The 13,052-nt window shown below is 40.2% G+C and overlaps 2 protein-coding genes across 2 annotated transcripts; one reads left to right on the forward strand and one right to left on the reverse strand.

Annotated features, from left to right (window-relative positions):
* Nucleotides 1-251: 251 nt before the first annotated feature.
* Nucleotides 252-884, forward strand: LOC141665842 (uncharacterized). Its single transcript, XM_074471828.1, has one exon. The coding sequence runs from the start codon at nt 252-254 to the stop codon at nt 882-884; it is 633 nt and encodes a 210-aa protein (XP_074327929.1).
* A 4,264-nt stretch (nt 885-5,148) lies between these two features.
* Nucleotides 5,149-5,811, reverse strand: LOC141665844 (secreted RxLR effector protein 161-like). The gene has a single exon (XM_074471829.1). The coding sequence runs from the start codon at nt 5,809-5,811 to the stop codon at nt 5,149-5,151; it is 663 nt and encodes a 220-aa protein (XP_074327930.1).
* Between the last annotated feature and the right edge of the window lie 7,241 nt (nt 5,812-13,052).

Below are 13,052 nucleotides of genomic sequence, written 5' to 3' on the forward strand. Positions count from 1 at the left end.
GTTATCAGAGCTCCGATACACACAACAAAGAACAGTAAATGGATGTGGGAAAGGGGAAGACGGAGTCGATCGGTTTAACTTATCCAGTACTTGCTAAAAGTAACTACACAGTATGGGCGTTGAAGATGAAGGTTTTTATGCAGGCTCAAGGTGTATGGGCTGCTGTGGAACCGAGTGATCCGAAGGCGGCGATTGACGAGAAAACGGACAAGGTTGCCTTGGCCATGATATAGCAAGGAATACCTGAGGAAATGCTTCTGTCAATCTCAGAGAAGAAAACGGCCAAAGATGGCTGGGAAGCCATTAGACTAATGTGTCAGGGAGCTGACAGAGTGAAGAAAGCTAGGATACAGACGTTGAAAGCGGAATTTGAGATACTCTGTATGGAGGAAAGTGAGCAGCTAGAAACTTTCTACATGAAATTGAATGGGATTGTGTCTACCATTCGAGCTCTGGGCGAGGAGATGAATGAAACATATGTGGTTAAGAAATTACTCCGTGCTGTTCCGTCAAGATTTCTCCAAATAGCTTCAACAATTGAGCAGTTTGGAGACCTTGAGAAGATGTCAGTTAAGGAGGCTATTGGGTCATTACAAGCACATGAGGAAAGGGTGAAATGTAAAACGGAGACTGGTGAAGGTAAGCTGTTGTTGACAGAGGAGGAGGAGTCTAAGAGAGAAAGGGGCGAGGAAAAACTCCTGCTTACACGTGAGGAGTGGATAAAGAAAGCCAACAAGGACTCCACCGAAGGAAGCAAAGGGCGTGGTATGCGAGGTTATCAGAATACTGGTCGTGATAGGAGCATTGTGAGGTGTTTTAATTGTAAAGTGCTGGGCCATTACACAGCTGAGTGCAAGCGACCTCAACGGGAGAAAAGTCAATGACGTGAAGCCAACTTGGCACAAATCAAGGACGACGAGCCTGCTCTGTTGTTAGCTAAGGTGAATGACAACAAGGTCAATATGGTGCTATTAAATGAAGAGAATATCAGACCCGCGTTAGAAAGAACGTGTGAGAAAAAGAGGATGTCCCAAATATGGTATTTAGACAATGGTGCAAGCAATCATATGACCGGGGATAAAACAAAATTTGCAAAACTAGATGAAGATGTGATAGGAGAAGTGAAATTTGGTGACAGATCAACCGTGTGCATCAAAGGAAAGGGGTCAATCTCATTCAAATGCAAAACATGAGAGGAAAAGGTGTTTGATGATGTATTTTATATCCCGACTTTATGCAGCAATATTTTAAGTCTTGGACAAATGTCAGAACAAGGGAACAGGGTGGTACTGCAAGAAGAATACTTGTGGCTGTGTGACAGTGATGATAGGCTATTGATGAAGGTCAAGAGGTCAGCAAACCGCTTGTACAAAATTATGCTTGAAGAATCACAAGGTGCGTGTCTACTGACAAAGACAGAAGAGAACTCCTGGTTATGGTACTCGCGTTTGGGTCATGTTAATTTTGATGCACTAAGTCATATGGAAAGAAATAGCATGGCTATAGGCTTACCAAAATTGGTTCACCCTAAGGAGGTGTGTGGGGGGTGCCTGATGGCCAAACAAACCAGGAATCTTTTTCCAAGTCAGTCAAATTATATGGCGAACAAAAAACTTGAATTGATCCATGGTGACATCTGTGGACCTATTTCACCACCCACTTCATCCGGTAAAAGGTATTTTCTACTCTTAGTTGATGATTTCAGTCGCGTTATGTGGGTATATTTTTTGACTACCAAAGATGAGGCCCTCGAGTCATTTAAGAAATTCAAAACTCTTGTTGAGAATGAGTCTGAGAACAAGGTCAAAGCATTTCGTACTGATAGAGGGGGTGAGTTTTGCTCATCACAGTTCACTAATTATTGTGAGGAAGCTGGGATTCTTAGACACTATACCGCTCCTTACTCGCCACAACAAAACGGGGTTGTAGAGCGGAGAAATAGGACGATAGTGGCAATGGCAAGAAGTTTTTTAAAGGAGAAACAAGTCCCTTTAGAATTTTGGGGTGAGGCAGTAAGACACTCGGTCTATATTCTAAATAGATTATCCACTCGTGCCTTGTCCAATTGTACGCCATATGAGGTCTGGTCTGGTTCTAAGCCTGACATAAGGCATATTAGAGTATTTGGTTATTGTGCATACATGAAGATACCTAGTTTACAGACAAAGAAGTTGGATGATCGCAGCAGGTATATTGTTTATTTGGGTAGAGAGCCTGGTACAAAGGCGCAACGACTGTACGGTCCAGATGAGAAAAAGGTATTTGTAAGCAGAGATGTGATGTTTGTTGAGTCTAAGTCATGGGACTGGGACAGTATAAGAATGATAAATACAAATGATAAGCAACTAAAGGCCCAAGCAGAATTTGTGATTGAGGATGTCAATGTTGGGTTCACAGAAGAAACCACGACAGAAGAAACAAGCGCTCGGTCATCAACATTGTCACAGACTAGTGAAGATGGTTCAGAGGAGTCAGACACAAGTAGTGCACTTAGTCGATATAGATCCCTTGCTGATATCTATGAAAATACTAAGGAAGTGGAACTCGATGAGGAGTTGTTATTTCTGGGCATTGAGGAGCCTGCTACATACCGTCAAGCTGCAAAAGAAAAAGCCTGGAAAGACGCAATACAGAGTGAAATTAAAGCAATAGAGGGAAACGATACATGGAAGCTTGTGGAATTGCCTCCTGGGCATAAACCAATTGGACTAAAGTGGGTTTATAAATTAAAAAGGAATGTAGATGGAGAAATTTTGAAACATAAAGCCAGATTGGTCGCGAAGGAATATGTACAGAAGCAGGGTATTGATTTTTAGGAAGTGTTTGCTCCCGTCACACGATTGGAAACAGTTCGATTATTGTTGGCTTTAGCAGCGAAAAATGCTTGGCAAGTTCATCACATGGATGTGAAGTCAGCGTTCTTAAATGGGGAATTGAAGGAAGATGTGTATGTATTGCAACCGGAGGGCTTTGTGAAATAAGGAAGAGAAAATATGGTGTACAAACTGATCAAGGCACTATACGGTTTGCGTCAGGCTCCGCGTGCATGGTATGCTAAACTAAATGGGTGTTTGGAAAATTTGGGATTCACAAAATGCCCTCATGAACATGCAGTTTATACAAAGTCTGAATGAGATGAGAATTTGATAATTGGTGTATACGTGGATGATCTTTTGGTTACGGGTACAAGTGCTTCTCTTATTAAACAATTTAAAGAAGAAATGAGCGAGAAGTTTGATATGAGTAATTTAGGAAAGCTGTCTCATTACCTTGGAATTGAGGTAACTCAGGCGGATGATTACATACAGTTGAAGCAGTCAGCTTACGTGAAGAAAATGCTGGAAAAATGGGGTATGACAGATTGTAAACCCACAAAATATCCTATGGAACCGGCGCTTCAACTGCATAAGGATGAGAGTGGAAAAGCTGTGGATTTCGCTGAATACAAGAGTGTTGTGGGAGGACTGCGATATCTGGTCCATACCCGACCAGATATAGCTTATGCAGTTGGGGTTGTAAGTCGTTATATGGAACGACCCACTGTCTTGCATTGGAATGCTGTGAAGCGAATTTTTCGTTACTTGAAGGGAACAGTACGCTATGGTTTACTTTATACTAGAGGTAGCAGCAACAATGAGTTGTCTGGATATTCAGACAGTGATCTGGCCGGAGAAGTGGATGATAGAAGAAGCACAGGGGGGATGGTTTTTTATCTTAATGACAGTGTAATCACATGGGTGTCCCAAAAGCAGCGATGTGTAGCTTTATCGTCGTGCGAAGCTGAGTTCATGGCGGCAACAGCGGCTGCTTACCAGGGTATATGGCTGCGGAATTTACTGAGCAAAATTATAAAAGAAAATATAGGTCATGTAGTGTTGTATGTTGATAATCAATTAGTAATAGACTTGGCCAAGAATCCGGTGTTTCATGGGCGAAGTAAACACATCGACATCGATATCATTTTATCCGGGAATCTGTGGATCGAGGTGAAGTTATGATCAAGTATGTACGAACAGGTGATCAGTGTGCAGATGTGTTAACCAAGGCCATGGTTATTGTGAAGTTTGAGAGACTACGTGCACTTCTGGGAATCAAGAACCTGTAAAACCAAATTTAGATTAAGGGGGTGTTTATTGGTAGTAATTTAAATTTGGTTTTACCGTTTGTTTTGTTTTAATAAATTAGTTGTATTACATGTGCAGCTAAGAATGGGTCATAGTAGTAGCTTCAGAGTCTGTAGGATCGTGTTGCAGTAGTAGAGTAGATGTAGGAGTCCAGTAGCTAGTCTTTAGGAGATAATAACTGTTAGCTTTTATTTATTCTCTTTTGGTATTCACGTTTGAAGTAGACAAGGAATATCAGCTCTGTTTTCTTAGTATACATTTACGGTTTCATGTGTGTCATTCATTTTTGATTCCAACAGAATTATCAGCTCAAAAATATAGACTAGGTATTTGTCAAAGCTTCTGGAGAATTGATTATGAGTCCGGAATTAGAAACCTTATATGTTCGAGTCGATTATGAGTCCGGAATTAGAAACCTTGTATGTTCGAGTACTCTTTCCTCTTAAGGAAGATTTAGAAAGTATAACATTCTTAAAAGCAATGACCTTTAATAGAGTAATCTATCTTAGCCACTTTTTTTTGCTAATTGATGACACTTGTATACGACAAGAGCTCAACCACTGCACCAACCCTTTGTTGGCTAATTTATCTTAACCTAGGTTCACTAATGTATCATTTCTGTTCTGGAGGACGGATAATGATGTAGAGACTGGAAGCAACTCACACATATAAACTCTGACACAATAATAACACACACAGGTTTGAGACAAGCTCAAGTTTTTGTTATTTCTTTTGAGTACTGCTAAAAACTGTTTTACAAGCCATATATGTGGAGGTAATAAGAGATGAAGACTACTTAAAATACTTTCTAAGATAAAAGCTGTTGAGATAAAATAGGAACATCCTATTCTTACTCTAAGACTGCATATCTACCTACAGAAACAGATAACTAAGACCTAGTCTTGCTGATCATGACTAATTCATCATAGCAACTTATTTGGACACATAATATAGGAAAAATAAATGACACTAGTTTAGATTATAATTACAACAAGCTCCCCCTAATCTAAACTCGATTGCAGCTTTAAACTGATTGCAGCTTTTTCACCCCCAGCAGCTCACGCATACCTTCGAACTTAGCTCTGCTCAATGCTTTAGTCAACACATCAGCCCGTTGCTCAGCTGTGTTAACATGTCTCGGTATTATCTCACCTCGTTCAACACATTCGCGTATAAAATGGTAGCGAATGTCTATATGCTTACTCCTTCCGTGAAACACCGGGTTCTTGGCCAAGTCTATTGCAGACTTGTTATCAATGTAGAGTACAACCGGACCAGGCTTTATATATGTTATTTGCCTGAGTAGATTATAGAGCCATATCCCCTGACAAGCAGCTGCTGTTGCTGCTAAAAACTCAGATTCACAGGACGACAAAGCTACACATTTCTGTTTTTGTGACACCCAAGTGATGAGATTCTCATTCAAGTAAAAAGCCATACCTCCAGTCAATTTTCTATCATCAACATTCCCAGCAAGATCACTATCAGAATACCCCGAAAGTAAATAATTTCCCTCGCCCTTTGTGTACACCAAACCAAAGTCGAAAGTTCCACTAACATACCGAATGATGCGTTTAACTGCGGCTAGATGCATCTCAGTAGGTCTTTCCATGAACCTACTTACCAACCCAACAGAATATGCTATATTAGGCCTTGTGAACATGAGATATCTAAGACCTCCCACCATTGATTTATACAGAGTAGAGTTTATTACTTTTCCCCGTTCATCCTTGTTTAGTTTCTCCAAAGGTTCCATGGGATATTTACTGTGTTACAGCCTGTCATCCCTGCCTTCTCCACAAGTTTCTTTGCATATGTTGTCTGCTTAAGCTCAGTATAACCATCTTTCTGACTCACCTCCATGCCCAGATAATAGTTCAAACGCCCCAGATCGCTCATCTCTTTCTTGAACTTACTAATGTTTGAAGTATTTATTCCAGTAATTAGAAGATCATCTACGTAGACAGCAACCACAAGAACTTCCCCTCCTTCCCTTCTCGTGTATACAGCGTGTTCATATGGGCATTTCACAAAGCCCAACTCTTTTAAACACTTGCTTAGATGAGCATACCAAGCCCTGGGTGCTTGGCGTAAATCGTATAGAGCCTTAATTAATTTGTAAACCTTGTATTCATGTCCCCTTTTCACAAATCCTTCTGGTTGAACTACATAAACTTCCTCCTACAGTTCCCCATTTAAAAAAGCAGATTTAACATCGAGGTAGTGAACTTCCCATGAGTTTTTCGCAGCCAATGCAAGTAGCAGCCTTACCGTCTCAAGTCTGGTAATGGGTGCAAAGGCTTCTTCATAGTCAATTCCCCATTCTTGCACATACCCTTTTGCGACTACGCGCACTTTGTGCTTTATAATGTTCCCATCAACATCTCTTTTAAGCTTGAAAATCCATTAGAGACCGATTTCCTTGTGGCCAGCAAGTAATTATGTCAACTTCCATGTATTATTATGCTCAATCGCATCAATTTATGTCCTCATTGCATTCCTCCACTCAACCTCTATAGCAGCCTGCTTATACGAGTTTGGTTCACCAACTGCCACCATCAAGATTTCTTCATCAGCTAACTCGACTTCAGGAGCCTCATCATATACTTCACTTAAGAGCCTCATATGTATCGGTCCCTCACTTGACGCAGAATTCTCAAACATACCAGCACTAGTGAGGTCACCACCATGATGTTGTACAGGTGTTGAAACAGGTGTCGAAATTCTCCCAGAATTCATAGTCGACTCTATTGGGTCCAATTCTGAAAATGAGTTGTTAGATGGAGTATAAAGATCAAAAGTTTGTGTCCCTTCCTGTGATAACAACTCCCAAGGCCAATTTTTGTGCTCCTCGAACATGACATCCCGGCTTACGTGAATTGAGCCACTGTTTGGATCATACAAACGATGAGCCTTAGTTCCTGGTTCACTACCCAAACAGATCACAACCTTGCTTCTGTCATCTAACTTCCCTGTTTGAACCCATGGTACTTTAATGTGTGCGATACAGCCAAATACTTTCACGTGGCGCATTACTATATCACCGAGTCTCGAATGTTTGATACCAACCCATTAATTTTCATCACAAAATCATCCAACTGATCGGTATCTTTCATTACCAAGGCTTCAAACTCCTCCTTTAAGGTTTGAATTCATGCAGACTTAACCCTCTCAGCGCCTTGACACAGGGTTTTAATAGCACCCCAAGCATCTTTTGCAGTCCTTTTTTTCTGCTAAAGACAACAGAACATCCTCAGGTATTCCCTGATAGATCATGGCCAACGCGATCTTATCTGTTTTCACATCAACTGGAGCCTTTGAGTCATTGGGCTCAATCGCGTCCCACACTCCCTGTGCTTGCAAAAAGACCCTCATCTTCATAGACCAAGCAGTATAATTTTCCCTTGTCAGCGTTGGGTAACTCAACCCTACTGATCCCCCTTTCAGCTTGTTCACGTCCATTGGCGTTGCTTTAGACATAAACACAATGGTGTTCCGTAGCTCTGATACCACAATATAGAGACCGGAAGCAACTCACACGTATAAACTCTAACACAATAATAACACACACAGGTTTGAGACAAGCTCAAGTTTTTGTTATTTCTTTTAAGTACTGCTAAAAATAGTTTTACAAGCCATATATCTTGAGGTAATAAGAGATGGAGACTACTTAACATACTTCCTAAGATAAAAGCTGTTGAGATAAAATAGGAACATCCTATTCTTACTCTAAGACTGCATATCTATCTACAGAAATAGATAGCTAAGACCTAGTCTCGCTGATCATGACTAATTTATCACATCAACTTATTGGGACACGTAATATAGGAAAAATAAATGACACGAGTTTAGATTATAATTCCAACAAATGAGTCCCAAATATGTCGTTCATGAAAATTGGAGAATCAGAGACCTTTCTTCTATTTTATGTTTAACTGTTTTTTCTCAATGAAGATGAAAACTGAAGAAGAGTATAACATTCTCAAAGGCTTTGATCTTAAATTTAGTAATCAATCATAGACCGTGGACCATGGACCGTGTTTCACTTATGTATTGTGCTTATTTTATGTTCAAGCCTTTCTCGATCTTAAAGAAGATATTAAAATTAAAGTAGAGTGGAATATTATCAAAGGCATTAGTCATATATAAATTACATAATCAAGTATAACCCGTGGTTTCATTTATATATTGTGTTCGTACCGAATATTCTAATATGTATATCCACTATGTTTATCCAGGCAGGCCGGGTTAACGGGAGTCTAAATCTTGCAAGAGCTATAGGTACTAAGCTTTTGTTGGAAAATGTGGGTATTGAGCCCCACATTGTCAAGTCATCTTGAGCCGTTCTTGAGTGGGTGACGCTTGGAGTATGTTCTCCTCCGTGAGAGCTTTCCGAGGCACTTTGAAACACTGAAAATGGTTAAGGGATGAATGAGATACGATCATACAAAGTTGGTCCATTGAAGGTGGAAATGTAGATGTGAAAACTTGTATCCCACATTAAAATGGTTAAGGGGTTTCCATTGCTTTATATAGCACAACACTTTAGTAGTGTTTAAAAGTATTAGTAAGGTGTTGCTCCATCTCCTACATGTACGTGCATGGGGGTGCAAATTGTGGGATGTCGAGGGGTAATCTGAGGCTTGCGAAGCCTTCGGGCTTGCGTGCGACGTGCGGACATGAATGTAGCAGAAAATGGGTCCGTATAATCACGAACTAGTTTTGCTAATTTTATTTCCACTGGGCTTGGGCTCAAATAATTATTCCAGTTTTGATACGGATAATTAATATAATTTGATTTGACGAAATAATAAATTTGATTCAATTACGGATTTGATTTATTAATCAACAATTAATTAACGCGTTTAATTAATTGTAAAGAGTAGCGCACAAGTCATCCAGAGTCTATATATGATATCGTTATAGGGATTAGGGTAAATCATCTCATATGATACCATACACAGCCATCTCTAAACACAAACCTTATCATTCTCTCTTTACTCGGTGATAGTTTCTTGATCTGTTCTAGCTCGCCGAAGGTGCTGTTTGTATAACGACACCGTCTTCTCGTTTTATCCTGGGAGGATGTCGGCTCGCATATACGGTGAAAGGTGAAATAGCTTTAAGGAGAGAATTCCTTTCAACTGGACTCGAGAACTCTCTCATATCCTTATCTCTTTCGTTTATTTTCTATTTTTCACAGTTATACTCATGCGCTGTTATTCGCACACACTGTTTCAATTGCATGTATTAATCGTAGATTGTATTCACAATCTTAAAGCTATTTATTTTATACATCTGTGACTGATACATCTGTATCTGCTTGTTTTGTTGAGTAACAGATCGATGGAGAACCAAACTGTGATTAACAGCAAACGTGACGGCTGATCCCAACGCACAGATCGCTGGATCTGATGGGGTTCACCAGCAGGCGATTAACCCTAATGCACAGATCATAGGATCTTATGGGGGTCAAACACCTGTTGGACATGTGCCTTCGGGACATGTGCCTGTGAGACACACTGTCATTGGACAGTTTAGTGTTCCTCTTAGACAGATATCGGCAGGATTCACTCCTCCGATCATACATGTGTTCTTACTGGTGTGCATACACCTGTAGTACAAACACACGTACCATCGGTTCTACCTGTGGTGCATGTTGCACCTGTTATGTCAACTGTGCCTGCTGCACATGCTGAAAAACCTGAGAAGTTCAACGGAACAAACTTCAAACATTGGCAACAAAAGATGCACTCTTATCTGACCACGTTGCATATGGATCGCTTCCTTAAGGAAGAACCACCGTTGCTCACTGCTGAGGGTAACATGCAGACTGTGTATGCTGCTGATGCTTGAAAGCAGTCCGACTACATCTGTCAGAACTATGTGCTAAATTGTTTGTCTGATTCGTTGTATAACATGTACAGCACGAAGCCAACAATAAGGCCTTATGGGAGTAACTTGACTATAAGTATAAAACCGAGGACGCTGGGGCAAAGAAGTGGATTGTTGGACGCTTTCTTGATTAAAAGATGGCAGACTTTAAGACTGTGGTCATTCAGGTGCAGGAACTGCAGGTGATCATTTATGACATTCATGCTGAGGGAATGGTCATAAGTGAGTCTTTCCAAGTCGCTGCTGTTATTGAAAAGCTTCCACCTGGATGGAAAGATTTCAAGAAATACCTTAAGCACAAGTGAAAGGAGATGTCTATGGAGGATCTTATTGTTAGAATTCGTATGAAGAAGACAACAGAGGGTCCGAGAAGAAAGTTAATGTTGCCACCGAGAAGGCAAACATGGTGGAGCATGCTCAAAGCTCCAAGCCCAAGAAGGCTAATTCTGGTAAAGGGGCAAAGATGACACCCAAGGGAGGGATTTCGAAGTCGAAATTTCAAGGGAAGTGCTACAACTGTGATAAAGTTGGTCATAGGTCTTCTGACTGCAAGTAGCCCAAGAAGCCCAACAAGAAGAAAGAAGCAAACATGGTAGATAATATCTCCAAGAAGATGGGTGATATAGACCTCTGTGCTACGGTCTCTGAAGTGAACCTGGTCGGTTCAAATCCACGTGAATGGTGGATTGATACTGGTGCTACTAGGCATGTTTGCTCAGACAAGGCGATTTTCTCTAGCCTCAAAGCTTCCGATGCTGGTGAGAAGCTCTACATTGGAATTCAGCAACTTTTACCATTGAGGGTGAAGGCACGGTGATCCTGAAGATGACCTCTGGGAAGAATCTGACTTTGAAGAATGTACTTTATGTGCCTGATATTCGCAAGAACCTTGTGTCTGGTTCTCTGTTGAATAAGCATGGCTTTCGCATTGTAATAGAGTCAGATAAAGTTATTTTGTCTAAGAGTGGTATATTTGTAGGCAAGGGTTATTTAACCGATGGGCTTTTTAAGCTCAGTGTAATGTCCGTTAAGGACGATAATGAAATGAAGAATTCTTCTGCTTACTTGCTTGAGTCTCCTAATTTATGGCATGCTAGATTAGGACATGTAAATTATGACACCTTACGACGTTTAAGTGCAAAAGAATACATACCAAAACTTACTATTGATTCAAAACATAAGTGTGAGACTTGTGTTGAGGCAAAATTAACGAGATCATCATTTAAATGTGTGGAAAGGAACACCAAAGTTCTAGACCTAATACATCGCGACATATGTGATTTAAAATTCGCTCCAACAAGAGGATAAAACAAGTATTTTATTACATTCATTGATGACTGTATAAAATACTGCTATGTATATTTGTTGAAAAGCAAAGATGAAGCTATAGATAAATTTAAAATCTATAAAGAAGAAGTTGAGACACAACAAACTGAGAAAATAAAAACGATACGAAGTGATTGTGGAGGTGAATATGTTGAACCGTTTGGGGAATTCTGTTCACAACATGGTATAATCCATGAGGTCACTGCATCATAATCCCCTTAGTCAAATGGTGTGGCTGAAAGGAACAATTGCACTCTGAAAGAGATGATGAATGCGATGTTGTTAAGCTCTGGGCTTCCACAATCGATGTGGGGAGAAGCCATCTTAAGCGCAAATAATATTTTAAATATTACGATGCGCAAGAATAAGGATGTAAGTCCTTATGAAATGTGGAAGGAAAAGAAACCAAGTTACCAACACCTGAAAGTGTGGGGGTGCCTTGCAAAGGTACTGATCCCTACACCGAAGAAGGTGAAGATAGGTCCTAAGACTGTGGATTGTATCTTCATCGGATATCCTCCATACACTACTGCATATCGGTTTCTTGTTCATGAATCCAAGATTGCTGATATTCAAAAGAATACCATTATGAAATCAAGGAATGCCTCATTCTTTGAGACGATGTTTCCCTATACTCCAGGAAACCAACAACCTACGATGTCTAAACGATCTCATGAGTCTGTAGATGATGATAATGAGAGTGACAAACGTGAAGACGAAAAGGTGGGGTAGTGAGAAGGAGCAAAAGACAACGAACGGAGAAATCCTATGGGTCTGATTTTATGACCTATTTGCTCAAAGAAGGTGACCCAAAAACCAATAAGGAGGCGGTCAGCTCACCTGATAGGCCTATGTGGAAAGAGGCCATCAAGAATGAAGTTGATTCAATTATGCAGAATCATACTTGGGAACTAGTGGACTTGCCAACTGGTTGCAAACCATTAGGTATCAAGTGGGTTTTCAAGAAGAAGTTGAAAAATGATGGCACTATTGATAAGTATAAGGCCAGACTTGTGATTAAAGGATACAAGCAACAAAAAGATCTTGATTACTTTGATACATATTCTCCTGTAACGAGAATAACGTCCATAAGGATGATGTTTGCTATTTCTGCAATGTGTAATCTAACTATACATCAAATGAATGTGAAAACTGTTTTCCTAAATGGAGACATAGATAAGGAAATCTATATGGAACAACCCGAAGGGTTTGTTGTCTCGGGACAAGAAAGGAAAGTTTGTAGATTGGTGAAATCATTGCATGGTTCGAAGCAAGCGCCTATGAAATGGCATGAAAAATTTGATGAGGTCGTGCTGGCCAATGGCTTCAAAATCAATGAATGTGATAGTTGTTCCTATTACAAGGATAACGAGAGTGGTTATGTCATGATGACACTATATGTAGATGATCTACTTATTGCCGAAAGAAATGATAAAGTGATCAAATCTACCAAGGACATGTTGAAATCAAGATTCGACATGAAAGACATGGGACTAGAAAATGTAATTCTGGGAATTCAAATTTCTAGAACATTAGAGGGTATCGCATTAAGTCAACCACATTATGTTGACAAGATCCTTGAGAAGTTTCTTAAGGATGACTTTGAGAAATCTAGGACACCTGTGCATATGACTTTGCACCTATCCAAGAACAAAGGTGTAGCTGTTTCCCAATTGGAATACTCGAGGATAATTGGTAGTCTGATGT

This window comes from Apium graveolens, chromosome 6 (assembly GCF_009905375.1).
Source record: "Apium graveolens cultivar Ventura chromosome 6, ASM990537v1, whole genome shotgun sequence".
Classification (NCBI taxonomy): Eukaryota; Viridiplantae; Streptophyta; class Magnoliopsida; order Apiales; family Apiaceae; genus Apium; species Apium graveolens.